This window comes from Xiphophorus hellerii, chromosome 11 (genome assembly GCF_003331165.1).
Source record: "Xiphophorus hellerii strain 12219 chromosome 11, Xiphophorus_hellerii-4.1, whole genome shotgun sequence".
Taxonomy (NCBI): Eukaryota; Metazoa; Chordata; class Actinopteri; order Cyprinodontiformes; family Poeciliidae; genus Xiphophorus; species Xiphophorus hellerii.
In genome coordinates, this window is record NC_045682.1 from 9,233,364 (window position 1) to 9,249,796 (window position 16,433).

Sequence of the window (16,433 nt, forward strand, 5' to 3'; positions counted from 1 at the left end):
TGGATTATCATTTGATTTTCATAAGCAGACGTATAGTAGTGAGATTCAAAGCTGTGCCGGGGCAGCTGGGGTGAGCAAAATCTCAGCTAATGGTAATGCACAGCTTGCTTTGGCCCGGCAGCGAGTGCTGTCACTACGCCTGTTTTCCACTGCACATGTTGAGTTGCAGGGGGAGATTTTGGGTTTCAGAGACTGAAGTTCAGGCCAGCTGGGATGGTGTGCTGGTTAAAATAAATTTTAGGAATAATGTATGGATCTTTTAAAATTCTTCTGGGGGGAGATGAACAGTTTTCTTAGCATTCAGGCAGTTTACACAACCCACTGTGCATAGATTGATGAGCATATAGCGAAAGGAATGTCAGGATTGGGGAAAAAGTGTAAAGCCTCTTGAGCTGCTGCCGTGGAGACAAGTTGGTGAGCGGTATGGTACTGTTAGGGTGGAGCAACTGGCGTCACACAATACAGTTTATGCATTGGAGGACAGTAAGCCATCACTGCTTGAAACAAGCATGAGACATACTACTGAGTCACTTTATCCTTGCTTTAGTATGATGCCACGTTAGGCGGTTGTGTTAAAAACCCGCCTGCCCAATGAGAGTCCAGCTGGCAGTGGAAAGGTTCTCCTGAATACACCGGACCATAAATTATGGTACAGAGATCAATGTTGTGCCATTCATTTTAAACAAGGCCAATATTGCTCACCTAACTTTTTTTTTTTTTTTTTTTGAAGAATGTTTTAAAAGTTTCTTATGACTAAGTTTTTACAAAATGTTTTATGAAGGTACAATTAATGGCACCAAGAATCAAAGCGAAAAGACATTTAAAAATGGTTTACCTGAAACTGTTTATTGGGAAATATGAACTAGATAAAAGCTCAGTTTATTTTTTTTCCGTTTCTTCCAAACAGTCATTAATCATCAGTTAAATGAACCTAATTCTCTATTAAACTCCAATGGAAACACTGGAGCACAAAAGTTTATGTGATCAACAACCAGATGTTACTACAGGTGGAAAAGATGAAGAGGGTGTCAGGAAGTTGTTGGAAGATGTATGTTGTACTGACTTGTTGCGTGAACAAAGATATTCATGTGTGATTTTAATCATAATCACATCCATTATTTAATGGAAACATCGCAATTGTGAAATTGTTTGTTTGGGGTTTTTTTTTTTTTACGAAATTGGAATATCAAATCTTTGCACACATTTGTCATGAAAACGCAGCATTTGTCCTGTATTGGACTTAAAACCTATTTGGTTGTCGAATCTCTCAACGTTCATCTTGATTAGTTGAATAATGAACTTTTGAATGAAGTCTTGTCTCAATGTTTCTCATTTTCCTGTTGGCTTTTAAATCGCTATCTGCAGAGTGAATGGCAGAAAGTGTTCTTCAAGACTTAGGATCACAAACTGTGTATGTATCCATATTAGTATACGGTTATGGTGATGGAGAAGAGTAGCCTCTGACAGTTTTAACATATAAACAGATTGTTTCTGAGAAATTAATTACATCTACAAGCTTAGATCCAAAAAATGGGAAACTGGTGGTGGGAATTTTTAGGCTCTTGGTGTGTTGGTTCGATTATGACTCAGAAGGTTAAGATGCGATTATAAATAAATTGTTGACACCTCCACCGTATGACTCAACATGCTTACTGAATATGTAAGGTTATGATGACATAAGAACTCGTGGGAATGGCTTTCCATGCATCCTATTTTAGAGCTATTTTATTTGCCTGTTACTTTGAGCTTTAGATTGGTTCTTTAATAACGTAGCTCTGAGGTGAAATGTTACATCTAGAGTTGGGATGCAACAATATGACAATTTGGGCCATTATCAATACCCGGTATTATCATCGCTGTTATGACTAACTGATATTTACCAATATTTTATATATATTTCACGAGCCTTTTGACATCTTGAAAAAGCTCCCCATAATTCTGTCCCGTATCACTGCCACATGCCACAAACAAATACCACATGACCAACCTCCTCCATTACCCCTCCAGAAACAAACAGCAACATGGAAATAAATATCGGTTGTTGATTTTGGTCCAGTTTTATCATTTTTTACTATGACCAATATCGGCTGATACCAATGTGTTATAATCGTGCATCCCTAATATGAGGAGCGCCATACAAAAGCCCTGATTCTCAACAACGTTTGGTGGCCATGTGTGACAGAATGGACACTGGAATTATTACACCCTCCCCTCCCTCTTTTTACTTTATTTAAAAGACTAGACTCTTAAGCTGCACGTCTCCTACTTGAACTGAGATGTATTAAACTGCAGTTACAGCAGTTCGCCACCAGTTGGCACATGGAGCACGGTGAGCGCTCCTGACTCAGCGGTAACGGCTGGTCAGCGGAGGCGCTCACTGTCGCTCTTGTCTGTGTTAACAGGTAATAATATCAATTAGCGCTGCTATTTATATAAATTGTCTTGTATAGGGGAAGTGAGCTAGAGTAAGGTAATTAGATATTTGTGTGTAAGTTTTGAATAAGCATTTTTTTAACCTATATTGTAAATATTTATTGACTAAGCGAGCCAACGGCAATTTAGTGCGGTAACGGCTGGTCAGCGGAGGCGCTCACTGTCGCTCTTGTCTGTGTTAACAGCGTTCAGGAAATAAAAGAACCTGCGAAAACCACACTGCTTAATCATTAAGTGTGCAACACGTGGATCCTTCACCGTAATTGCTGGCTGAACTTTGCAATCATCTTCACCTTTTCAGAGTTTGGTAGAATCTTTATCATCTAGCTTTACGTGCTTTCAATTCAAGATGGCCGATAACATCAGGTGTTTTATTCCTACCTCTTGTTTGCCCATGTCCCCATCTCTATGAATTACAAATAGATTTTATTCCCCCATCCTTGTATGAAACCTAATACTTTTAATGATGCATTATCTTTTTAACTATAGATATGCAATTTTGAACACTTTGTGCCTATTCTGTTGGCTCTTTGGTCCCAGACACCAGCTCTCAACTAGACTCATTGGGGCTAAACGGCAGCGCACTTTTATCATGTTTTACTATGACTAATATTGACTGATACCATAGAGCAAAAAGCACAGGTATCGTTTTGTATCATTTTGTCAAAACAAACCAACATAAACTTCCTTCAGTGGATGTATCTAACGATCCATTTAAGTAATCGTTTATTGTATCAATTACTCTGACAATCGATTAATCAAATCGGCCACTCAAGCCTCTCTTGTATTATACATTAAAAGATAAAAATAGACCAACAATTCAGTTCCTATTTTAAATAAGAAAAGGAACAATGTGTGAGTTTGATCCCAGCTCTCCTTCCTGTGTCCAGTAGTTCATGTTGTCCACAAATCTGCTGGTGAATGCTCGTCATTTTGCCTCGTTGCCCCTTGTGGCTTGAGTTGTTTTGTACTTTTATACCAGACAAAACATGCTATCCTGTGAACAATTAAAAATCCATATCAGCTCTGCAAAAATAGTTTTAGTAATCAATTATGCCATCTATTATTCTGATAATTAATTAGATAAAAACATTGGCACATTCTTCAGAACCTGGAGCTTTTTTAATACAATATTTGAAATACATTAAAAGATGCAAATAAACAAATAATCTGATTCCTTTTTTAGACAAGAACATAAACATTTATTGCTAAATGAAGTAACAGCTTTCCTTTAGTGAATGCTTCATCATTTGTAACAAAGGATGCGTGTGCAGCTAAAAAAATACTTTGACCGTTGGGAAAAGCTCAGGTCTTTCTGCTTGACTTAACGTCAGTACAACTGATCTGTTGATTATATTTTGTATTAATATTTGGAAAGCAAACGATCTGCTCAGAGTACCTTCTTTCTTTAAGCAAATGGCTTTTTTTTGAGTCTGTGTACTTCAGTTAATGACTAGTTGATTACTATATCAGTTGACGATTATTTCGATAATCAGTTATTGCGATTAATCGTTTCAGCCTTACTGTGTTTGTGCCGTTACTGCAAAGATTCAAGATGCTGGCTCAAATCCAACAATCTACTCCATATTACATCCAAGCAGTTCTTTGCTTACATTACATGCTCTGATATCATGATGCTGATTGTTCAGCTGCAGGTCTGGCAGTTGCTCTTTGTGATCTTGTTTGTAATTGGTTGAGATGTTGGGCTGTGACCGGAGCAAAGGGCTGCTGAGGTCATATATTCTGTGGATGTTTGTGGCCATGGTTATTTTTTGCAGTAGCCTGCTCTCTTGCAAAGGCAGCTGAAACTAAGGCTACGCAAAGTCTCAGTTATTAAAAAGGTAGTCCCTGGTCTGCACATGTGGAAGGACAGAAAGCACCCCCTCCCTTCATGTCCTCTTCTTCTTTTTGGAGTCTCTCTTTCTCTCTCCCTCCATCGTTCTTTGTCCTGCGAACACACAAACTGGAGAAGGGGTGAAGGGGGAGAAGTGGGAGGGGTTAGCCAGCATGTCAGAGACGTGGGGGGCGGGAGAAAAAGCGAGTGAATTGCATGTGGCAGAGGGACACAGAAAGCAGACGGTCAGGTCAGCCGGGAACAAAACTAAACAAAAACATCTTTTCTTTTTTTCTTCTTCTCTTGATTACGTGTAACCTCTTCTTCGCTGCTGCTGAGCAGATTGGGTGTCATACTGGTGCTGGGTGCGAGCCATCAGAGAGAGGACGCCAGCTAGAAGATGAACGTTTAAAGAAAAAAAATAAAAATGAGAATGGGATATCACAATGGTTGGATGGAGAAGAGGGAAAAATGGAGTAGATGAAAGCTGTACCCACTGAGGAGTCCAGCAAACATCTCCACCGCCGGTCGCCCTCCAACACCAGCTGCTGATGATATTATTGTCTCTGAATCGCACGCTAGGAGAGCTTGTGCTGTAACTGGAAAGAGAGCGCAGAGCTGACAGTCGGACCCTGCTGCGGGAAAACAAGGCCCCTTCATGTCCGTCCTCTCTGTAGAGAAAGACGCAGTGGGAATGGTGCTGGGGACAGGTGCTGGAGCGATTAGAGCGATGAAACAGAGTGTGAAAGTGTTGACTTTGAAGGGAATGAACACCCGCTAGGAGTGCAACCTGACTCGACCCGCAGTAAGTGTGGCAGATGTTTGTGTTTGTGGCTTTTGCCCTTTGGTACTTCACGCAGATTGCCGTCCTCCTGCAGAAAGTGGAGGAACCGCTTGCCTTTTTTTTTTTTTTTTTTTTTTTTGCTAAAGGTCACACCAGAAAAATCCAAATTCTTTTCTTATTACACATATCTGATGCAATTCAGTGGCCTCTCTCATTTGTGTGAATAAAAAAGTGTAAAATTGTGAGGTGGAGAAATATGGTGGCATTCTGCAGATCTTTGCTCAACAGAATAATAAACAAATATTTAGCTGTGTGTAGCTTTAAAACGACTTCATCAACACTTTGACCGGTCTGAGTTGTTCTTCATCACTATTTATGAACTTGGTTAAGATTTCTACCATACTTACCAATTTCTTCTAGAAATGTAAACATCGATGAAAAGATTTGAGGGTACTAGGCATTTTTTCTTTGTTACCAGAGAATATCCTGAGAAAGCAACAAGGATGTGACGTTTTTGTAAGTCCAAAGAGACTTGTGGTGATTTAATTCTGTTTCCAGATGTGCAACTTGAACTGCAGGAGTCCACAGAGGCCAACTCTGAGATGAGCTGAGCAAGCAATTAGCCTTTCTAAATGTTTCAGAAAGTGTATTAGTATAGTCGTTGGATATTCTAATTGTCTCTGAACAGTTATTTTTGAAAACCACATTTTCTATCTTTTATTTTGTATGCTGTTTTTCTTGTGCTAATTATGTTAGCATTCCGTAACTAAAGCTGCTCATTATTTATGTTCAGTTTTTGGAAACCTTTAACCTGCTGGTTTTCAGCTGATCCTTTAACAAATAAATAACATTGAAGTTATGTTTTTTACTTTACTTTCACTTATGTATGTAAAACCGAGATAATTGGCTCTTTGCTGTCATGCTATGTTGTCAGAAAGCAGAGAAACGACCACAGAAAGGACATTGTTGCTATGTGAAGGCTCTATTCACTGTATATCTACCATAGACAACTGCATCTGATTGAGGTTTGCTCAAATGGGAGCACAAACACACAGATGTCTTTTTCCTTCACTCGCTTTGGAACCCCTCCCGCTTCTACACCCAACACACACAAACACAGATTCACACAATGTTAATAGTAAATGGACTGCATTTAGTTGCAGCTCTTCCAGTCTTACTGACCACTCAGTGCTTTCATACTACCAGTCACATGTCGTTCACGCACACACACACGCAGACATGCAGAGGATCTGGGTCAGTTCAGCCCCTCACCAATATGTGCTTCCATTTTAAACATTCACATTTTTGTCCATTTCAGCCCCCCTGTACTTCAAGCACTTTGTGTTAATATCATGTAGTTTTCATATTTGAATAGATTTGTAATTAGTCACAGAAATTCTACAATTTCACAATTTTATTAAACTGTATTTTTTCTCTAAACTTTGTTTTAAACCCTATTTACATTCATTGTGAATGTGAGGTTGTTTTTTTTAAATACGACACCTTATGATGATACAGTTGCAGCTTAATTTACTCAATTTAAACGATCAGTTTTGTAAATCCTTGGAGTTGGTCTGAAACGTCCTGCAACAGATGGCTTTAGGATGTTTTGTCTGGTGTGAATGTACAAAATAATTCAAACTAGAAAGGGCAAAGAGGCAAAATGAGGAGCATCCACCAGCAGATTGGTGGACAACATGACGTTCAGTGTCCTGCCAATAAACTGCTGGACGCAGGACGGGTAAGTGGGATCAAACTCAGACTTGCTACTGACCGCACAGTTACCCTTCAAAGTTTTCTTGTTTAGAAAAATTGTCTGAAATTTGTGCTTCACTTACACATTACCAATTAGAATAGTTTAAAACATTATTTTAACATTTCCTACCCAACTCTTTTGGGCACAAAGTGGAGCCATCTGGCAGTATGATCTGTTACCACCATATCAACTGGTTTTAAGATTATTTTTATGTTTTGTCGTACCGATAAATCAACCCAGATTTTCTTAATTTGGGGAGATTGGCGTGGCTGAAATATTACAATATTTCATGTTTACATCCGTCGCTGCCATGGTTTTTAATGACTTAGCAAACTTATCATTCTTTGGTTTTAAGTGGATTTCTTATTTAATGGAAACACATCAATCAGGAAATTTAGTTTTTTCCACTTGGGCAGAATATTGAAAAAGTTTTGCCCACATTTCTGATAGAAACGCAGCTATTGTCCCTTTTTACCTGCAGTAAGAAAGAGCTGACCGACAGACGACCCCGATCAGATCTGAATGCGCGCGGTTAACAATAGTCACCCCACTGTTGCCACCTTACTGACTTTGTTTATATATTTAGCAACTTTTCAGACAAAAAAATCGGTATCAGCAAGAATCGGAAGGTCAGGCTTTTTAAAGATCAGAAAACTGATGACAAACTGAGACCAAACTGTTTAAGTACAGCCTAAAGATCAGTGTAGTCTTCAACCTGTAGTGGTGTATCCTGAGATCAGCAGGTACTTCTTACCAGATAAACTGAAATATTGTCACAGACACTGTAATAAGATCATTTACTGCATTCTGTACATCGGTTAAATCCGGGTTTGTAGTTTCAGATCTGTTGAACATTGTGTGGCTCTAAATGAAGCCAGTTCTTGTGATCTGAATCTTTATTGTTCAGATGGAGATGGAGACGTGTAACTGTTCCCACCTGTGTGCTTGTCTGATCTTTCAGCTGACCCTGGGAGATGAGCAGTGTGAAGTGACACGGAACAGTTATGAGTCCAAAGAGCTGGTGTACTTGGTTCATATCTACTGCCAGGTAAGACTGCAGACCTGACGCTAGCTGCGCTTCCATTGGATTGCACAATTTGACATTTCGAATAAATTCTCGGTCTTCGATAAAATGTTTTGCTGAAAACATTTTAGTGGCAAACTGTGAAGTAGTTTTACTTTGCAAAACTGCATCACACAAGTCGCATGATCAGCAACCGGATGTTGCCGCTGGTGAAAACCACAAAGAAGAAAACGACAGGAAGAAGTTGGAGGATTCTTTTTTTTTAAATGAACAAACTTATTAACTTGTAATTTTGATTGCGTTTCTTAAATGGAAGCACAGAAATGGCTAAGTAGTAATTTTGACAGCAGAATATTGGCCATGTTTTGCACACACATCCTACTAATTCAGACATACGCTGCTGTTTATTCAGCTACTGATTGTCATCACATTCTGTTCAGGTATCATACGTCGTTCCTTATTTATTCAACTCCTTGCAGCCGTTGGAAAACCTGTAAATCTGCCCCAGTTCTATTTGGAAAAGAGGAAAAATCCTCCTGCATAAACATTGCCTTGAGTCGAGCACTCTGAGCCCTCAATAGAGGAAGTAGCGCAGAGAGACGGGTCGAGTGCCACAAACCCAAAAAAGGAGGAGTAAGCAGGAGCGCCGTCTGAAAGTGGAGTAGAAAAGCCCACAGAGTCCTCCCTGTGGCGTCTCTCCCTGCCAACATTTTTAAAACAGCACCAGGATTAGTCGACTGAACTGCGTTCTGCAGCTCTAGTCCCACAAGTTCTGGCTTCACTTCAAATATATCCTTCTTTAGCAAATCAAAGTGGAGGACATTTTCTACCTCGAGTTTTCCTCCCTGGGGGCTTGGAGTTCTTTGACAGGATCAAACGGAACAAATCTCTGAAATCCTGGTTTTGTTTTGAATAGAAATAGGTTAAACTAAATGGAGGGGACCGGAGGAAGGAACTCTGGGTTTGCACTTGCTCTGAGCCACTGCTAATGTTCTTTATTTGTGAAGACAATTCCTGAATCCCAGTACAAACTTCCACTGGAGAGCCTGAGCTGTTTGAGATATGAAACCTCTGCAGCAGAAAAGGACTGAATGGTGACAACGGTGTGGCTCTGTGGAGAGCCTGCGTCATCTTCAGATCCTTCTGTGGCCAACTAGATCCTCCCAGATCCTCCACTCTAGGTGTTTTAGATCTACAGGGCCAAGTCCAACAGTTGTTTGACTAACTGTAGTAGAGGATGGATAGATAAACTATACACAGAAGATCAGCTGTTGCCGCATATTAACATCAACTTCGTGCTTTAATAAGTCATCCATTTGGCTACTTCCTGTATATTTTATAAAAATGGTTACCACTGCACAATGTAGATAAATTGTGTCTTCTCTGCAATATCAGTGTGAGCAGTATTGGTATCACAGGGTACTGCTTGGAATTTTAAAAAATTCTTTCTGTTTATTTAGGTAATTGTTATAGCTAATGAAAACCCACTTTTTGTTCAGTAAAAGTTCAATATTTCATAGGATCGAGTTAAAAATGTTTTTTTACAAGCATGTTAGTGGAAAATCAAGTGGAAGGAAAAAGTGTAGCGGCTAAAGGTGCACCAGCAACAACTATAACTGCAACCTTGACATGAGGTTGCAAAGTCGGTTCAAGAGTTTGGGGCAGAATCACAGCTGGAGTCAGGAGCCACTACACACACAGTGTGCAGCAATTTGAGACCAGAGGTCAAAGTTACAGTTATTGTGAACAGATTCTTTTTTATTTAGATCCTGAAACACAAAATATCGTTGAACCCAGGTTTTGCCTTGACTGTGTTTTTCCTGGCATCTTGTAATGGCAAGGATCATCGTCTTCATTAGCATAAGAACTGCAGGAGCAGTTAGCTCTGGAAGCAGCCAGTGGATCTGACTGCTGTGTGTGGGCGTGTGTGCGCGTGTGTGTGTGTGTTCTGTTCCTGAAGGGCCGGAGCTGGATTGTGAAGCGCAGCTATGAGGATTTCCGTGTTCTGGACAAACACCTGCATCTCTGCATCTACGACCGGCGCTTCTCCCAATTGCCTGAGCTGCCCCGATTGGACAGTCTGACTGACCAGTCAGAGGTGAGCTCGTCTGATCCATCTTTTTGTTTGGTGTTGTGATGTAGAAAAAGACAGGTGTTCAGGTTAGGAAATGAATGACTCGGAGCCCACTACCTCCAATTAAAATGAACCTTGAGGTGAAAGTTCAACTCTTAACTCTTTTATACCTGCATACTCTCACCAGTTCTTAATTTTTCTTCACGCATTTCAGCTCCACTTTGAGCCATATTAAAGCTTCATCGTTCGCTGACAATTATCTTTTAAGATTTAATTCAGCTGTAAAAACTGAAAAAGCTGCTCTGTACTATTTAAGATAACATAAAGCAGAAATATAAAAAGGTATTTATGCTCAAAGAAAAATAATAGAAAGATATTAATAGCTGTTAATGTTCTGAATTAATCAAAATTGGGTTTTTTTGTGATTATTACATCCCAAAATAACAGATTTTGCCACACCTTTTTCAAAAAGTTTTAAAGATCATTTTTTTACCATGATTTTGCAACAAGAGTTGAAATTGCTGCACCGTAATGTTGCCACTTAGCATCACACATGATTTAATCTCACAGGTTCGCCTTTCAATAGACGTCATAAAACAGAAAATTTAATTAACAAAGAGGTCCAAGGGGATTGGTCAATATTCAGCTGAGTTTCAGTGATTGGTCAGAGAAAAGGAAATACAGAAAACTTGTAGGTGGCTGGTCAGATTAGCAGAAAAGTGAAAATTGCAAGTTCGCGCAAAATTTGCAAATGAGTGAATCTGCATTAATAGTTGCGATCGCAACTTCACAACCTTCTGGTTATAGACCTGTAGGACCAACAGTTTGCTGCAGATGTAACCTCTTATTGAGAGGAAGCACCTTCTCACCTAGCTGTTCATCCATTTCAGTTAAAGCGTTTATCACACAGCAGTGGTAGTTACCTAGGTGACAGGGACGGTGGAGTAATGGGCTGTTATCTTCCATCTCCAGTCGGTTTCCCAGATGTTGTTGGCGTACCTCTCCCGACTCTCGGCCATTGCTGACAACAAGATTAACTGTGGCCCCGCCCTCACATGGATGGAGGTAACTCTGCTCTGTCTTAAAGGTTTACCTTAATATTGTTTATGAAATGTTATTCTAGTCATGGCCAAAACCTTTCTGTTTTGGTTTGTGTGGTGTCAATCAAACAGGGATTATACTCTTATTTATTCATTACAAAGAGAAAATTCGGTGTCCCTGTATATTGCTTTCATATAAGGGACAGTCCTGCGCCAACGTGAAGCTGAGGAAGTCTTTGAAATCACATGGAAGGGCTCGACCTCTACGAACGTGCCACTTCATAAAATAGTTTTTATCATGAGAGGTTTAATTCGCAGAAGGTTTCAGGATGCATCAGGAAACACCAGGAGCCCCTTAATGTCTGTTTACAACAGGGAAGATGGGCTGTAAATCTGTAAAAAGCACCAGAGGAAGTTAGTTATTCCAATAAATTTGCCTTCTGATTGTTTTGGAGATCTGGAAAATTGTTTTATCAACAGAAAAAAACAGATGGTGTAGTTTCCCTGCAGGGAAATTCTACTTAACAATTCTGCCAGGAAAAAAAGAGTGGGATCAAAACATTGTTCAATAGCTACTTTTTCCACAATTTCAAGCATAGGTGGGTGATCGAAGTATGTTGCAGCCTGATGCTGCTGCAGCCTGATGTTATGGGGTCTCATAACCTCATTGAGAAGCTGGGATCAGCTTTTAAAAAGTAGCTGGAGAAACAGAAACCATGGTCACTATCTGTTAGGATTTGGCCCAGTAGTTGATATCCCTGATGAACTAATGAGCTGTAAATGTTAAAGTGAGGATAAATTTTAATTTTGGCAGGCCATAAAAATATATTTAAAAAATCTGTAACTGTTGAACCTAAAACAACAAAACCTTTGTCCATGACTTTTGTTTGACTTTGAAATGCTTTATTTTTATATACAGTGAAACTATAAAGTATGCACTCGGTACATTTTCCCAAAGCAGCCTTTTTACGCAAGTGGAACCTTACAATGGTCTGAGTGTGGAAACCTTACACTTCTCTGGAGTAGGGAGTTGATTTTATTTAACAAGATGAAATAAAACTTAAACATGATTGCTGCTTTTGTAAATATGTCCAAACTAAAAACTATGGAGACATTTCATCCCCCTTGTAGTGATCTATTAGTTGTGCATTGATGCTGTTAATGATATTTATTGTGTGCGTGCGTGTGTGTGTCCGTCTGTGGGTGTGCATGTTGACCAGGTGGATAATAAGGGGAATCATCTGCTGGTTCATGAAGAATCCTCCATCAACGTGCCGGCCATCGCTGCAGCTCACGTCATTAAGCGCTACATCGCTCAGGCCTCAGATGAGCTGTCGTTTGAGGTGATGATCATAATCATTAGTAAACCAACAGGTTTTTTGTTTTTACCTTTGTAGATAAGCATTTCCCGTTTTGTGTTTAAAGATGTATCTGAATGGGTGGTCGGTTGATGTTTAGTTGTTTATGGTGCAGTGAATTGACTTTTGAGAGAAGTGGTAAAATTATTTTCTTCAAACTACTGCTTTTCATTCAAAATTTTTGTTTGCCAGTATGCAGCATGGATTACAAACTAAATGAATTAAATAAATAAGTAATAAATAAACAACAGTAACTGACAGCATTAGTAAACCAGTTCTACATCTGACCTCGTAGCTTCACATCCTCTTTGTTTGTCTGTCTTGGAGCTTTTCCTCTGGAAAAACCGAATAGTGTTCTGCTGATTTGATTAGATTGATTAAATATGTAAACAGACGACTTATCTTGAAGGTTCTGTTTATGTGGACCTCCAGAATCTCAAGAAGAAATACTTCCTGAATCCTTCAGGTTCCTGCAAAGGGATTTAGTAGCACATGAGAGCAGAGAGGGAAAGATGACAGCATTAATAGGAACTGAAAAGATGTTTATATCTTCACAGTGTTGATCCTCTTCTTATCTGTTGCTCTGTGCAGGTTGGGGACATCGTCTCTGTGATTGACATGCCCCCAAAAGAGGACACCACCTGGTGGAGGGGCAAGCATGGCTTTCAGGTACTCTCATACCACATGGCAGAAATCAAAAGAATTCACGTACACTTTCAGTCTGTGCCTCAGGCTTGAAAGCTTGAGGATTTTAGGAGACAAGAAAGAAGCATTGCGTTTCAAAGTAAAATTTTGATGGAAAAAAAAAAAGACAAAGCAAAGAAACAAATCTGCCTTGTGTGAGGCTTTGGAGAGATTACCGGTGCACCTGCTTCTCCTGTGACACTCGACGCATTATTACGAAGCTCTCTGTTCAGATGTGAAACGCACCGTAACAGGTGTTATTCAGGCCTGACTTACATGAACAATGACCTGCTGCATTATTGACTAGTTAGTCACACTTACAGTTTAACAAATCTAATGTAAACTGTGTTGCATGTTTTTGTGAACATAAACCTGGAGAACTAAAAAGAAACTGTCTAGATCTTACAAATCTTTGACTCGCACATATATCAGTTTGAGCACGTTCAGGTTCCCCAGATTATGAAAAAATAAATAAATATATAAGGATAAGGACTCAATATTTTGAGGTACTATTCTGAAAATGTTAAAAATGATGATAAGAACAATTTATTTGTTATTCACTTTGTTTTTTGCTCTTTTTTGTCATATTCTTCTTTAGGACACTAGTCGCATAAAGAAAATGTGATTTGTATCACAAAACTGCACACAGTAACTGCATTTAATCATATTTTCACATTTATTGACATTCAATGATGTTGTCATGGAACATGGATTTTAAACACTTGGAATTCATAGTGACGGCAATAAATCAAAATTCTTATGAAACAATGTTTTATCACGATAACTGATAAACGATGCAATAAATCCCTACCCCTATTAATAATACATAAGAGCAGCATTCAAAGTATTTTTTCTACCCTTCCTGCAGCTCACTGGTCAGAGCCGGTCAAGCTGAAATGTCTGTTATTTTGATCATCTCTACTCTTATGTAAAAATACATATTTAAAATATGGATCTAATGAAGTTTTTTTGAACTTCAGACCTGAATGAGGACAGATGGTTGAAGGGAAGCAACTTCCCTGTCCCACCTGTTAACAGTATGTCTTCTTTTGCACTGAATCATTATAAAGTTGTATGTTTACCGTGTAACACTCTGCACGTTAAACTTACAAACCTGCAGATTACCAGAGTAACGGCTGATGACTGAATGAGAACAGATTGAAACAGATGAGCTGCAGATGAAATGAGTTCTCGTGTTTCAAGTCCTCATGTTCTCTAATTCCAGCTCTCTCTTTGCTTCCCTCCCTTCAGGTTGGCTTCTTTCCCAGCGAGTGTGTGGAGCTCATAAACGATAAAGTGCCACAGTCCATGACCAACTCTGTTCCAAAACCAGGTACTGCCGCCGCTCTGCATCCATTCTGGACTGGGGGCTTCAGGGTGGGCTTGAGGTTTCCTTAATAATAATCGATCTCCATTGACAACATTATAGATCATAAACTTATCACATCAGACTGACTCAGATGTCGGAAATTTGTACAGATCGTTGTGTCGGGAACAAACGGACTCGCTGTCCTTGGCACCCCTCCCTCACCCTACCATCAGCTGCAGCTGTTTAGCATTAGATCGTCCTAGAATGGAAGAGAGCGCCATCAAAATGCCAAACCCATTCATGATCAAAGCGCAGTGTGTTTTATAAATCTGCCTCCTACCTTCCAAATCCATGACTGTGACTCACTGTCACAACCATCCACTGGGCTTAATGGTGGGTGACTGAATCCAAACCACCACAGGCCCTCTAAGACGTTAGGGAATGATGAAATGGAAATGAAAACACTCCAAGTTTCCCAGCTAATGAGGATCTAGAAATATCATCAGAGGTTAATGGGCCTTTTAGAGGTTAGGTTATCTGGTTTTACTAACCACATCCATTGTAACTAAACCAGACTGCTGCTTTGCTTTTTAGCTGTCGCCGTGCACACCCACATCTCCCCTCTGTCTCAAGTTGGGTTCCTGCTTGCCCACTTCTTGCTTTTAAATGTTTCAGGGCCTGTTTTGATTTTTGCATCTGTTTTGCCATAAAATAGTCACAGGTCAGTTGCATCATTTGCATACCTTAAACGTTTCTTTCATTTTTCTGTTCTTTTTTTATTTTTATTTGAGCCATAACCTTATGTCCTACATACAACAGAGTATTAGGCCCAGGCTAAGAAAAAAAATGATGAGAATGAAGTCATATTGCAAGAAATAAGTCATAATATTGGAACAAAAAAGCCTTACGAGAATTAAGTCATAATCATAACGGGAATAAAGTTATAGAAGTCGAAATGATATGAGAACAAAGTAATATTACGAGAATAAGCTCATTATGAGAGTAAAGCCATAAGAATATGAGAAAAATGTCGTAATAATACAAGAAAAATTTTGTAATACAAGAAAAATATAATACAAAAAAAATGTTGTAATAATGTTAGAAAAAAGTTGTAATACTGACAGAAAAGTCATGATACAATAATAGTCATAACATTACCAGAAGAGTGTTGATAATGAGAAAAAGTTGTAATACGAGTAAAAAAGTCATATTACCAGACTTGTCATAATTATACGAAAAAAAGTCAAATAGGAGAATAAAGTTGTAATAATATAAAAAATAAAGTCGTGTAAACAGTATAAAGTCGTAATCATACAAGAAAAAAGTCATATGACTTATATAAAGTTGTAATATTTGAACGAAGTAGTAATTTTAGAACTCCTGCACAAAAAATAATTAAAGATTAAAATAAGAAATGTTGAGCATCTTTAGTGTCGTTTTAGAACATAATCTTTTAACACGTCAGTATCAAATTATTAACAGTAGCAGAACTTTTTAAAACAACGGACCATTTCAAACGAAGAACCACGAACCAGACGAACTGGTCACCTCAGTTCTTGAAGCTTTGCTCTCATTAAAACAACTTTTTTCTGGTAATTTTATGAATCTCTTAGTCTTACCCTCCTACTCTGCTGTACCTACTGTAAATGAACAGCTTACTGCAGATTAAGTGTTAAAGCACCCTCTGATGTGCTGAATGTCGCACTGTTTGCTCGGCGCTGCTTCACTGCGTTGTTTATAATGTCTGCTGGTTTGTTTTGAGCATGTCTTAATTTGCTGCCTTTGACTGTGACTCCTCTGCCTCAGCCTCCCCCTCCTCTGGCCTGCAGCCTGCTTCATGGAGTCTCTTCCCCCCCTGTGCGTGTTGGTATACACACCTCACCTGCCTCTCTGAATATTCACCCTCACTCGCCTGCATATAAACACACAGTTGTTCAAAATGGCTTTATTTAAAAATGTAAATTAGATTCCAGTGCAGCTTCTTCACTCGTTAGATCCAGCTAGTTTTTCCTTCCTACACACGAAAACGTACACGGCTGGTTTGTTATCTGACTTAAAGTGCTTTTCTCCCTCTGATTCTCTCATGCCGCCATCATCCAACCATGCATCCATCCATCCATTCATCCATCCAAATGTC

At 39.2% G+C, this 16,433-nt stretch overlaps 1 protein-coding gene across 6 annotated transcripts in view; it reads left to right on the top strand.

The window, feature by feature from the left end:
• The window catches only part of arhgap32b (Rho GTPase activating protein 32b), a 90,844-nt gene that overhangs the window by 49,515 nt on the left and 24,896 nt on the right, over positions 1-16,433 (top strand). For 4 of the 6 annotated variants that reach the window (XM_032575798.1, XM_032575800.1, XM_032575799.1 and 1 more), the window contains 7 exons: positions 7,769-7,855; positions 9,792-9,929; positions 10,878-10,970; positions 12,166-12,288; positions 12,895-12,972; positions 14,239-14,320; positions 16,103-16,153. In XM_032575798.1, the coding sequence (XP_032431689.1) occupies positions 7,769-7,855; positions 9,792-9,929; positions 10,878-10,970; positions 12,166-12,288; positions 12,895-12,972; positions 14,239-14,320; positions 16,103-16,153 (652 nt within the window). The remainder of the gene's footprint in view (positions 1-7,768; positions 7,856-9,791; positions 9,930-10,877; positions 10,971-12,165; positions 12,289-12,894; positions 12,973-14,238; positions 14,321-16,102; positions 16,154-16,433) is intronic. The other 2 variants (XM_032575802.1, XM_032575801.1) reach the window with 1 other exon arrangement.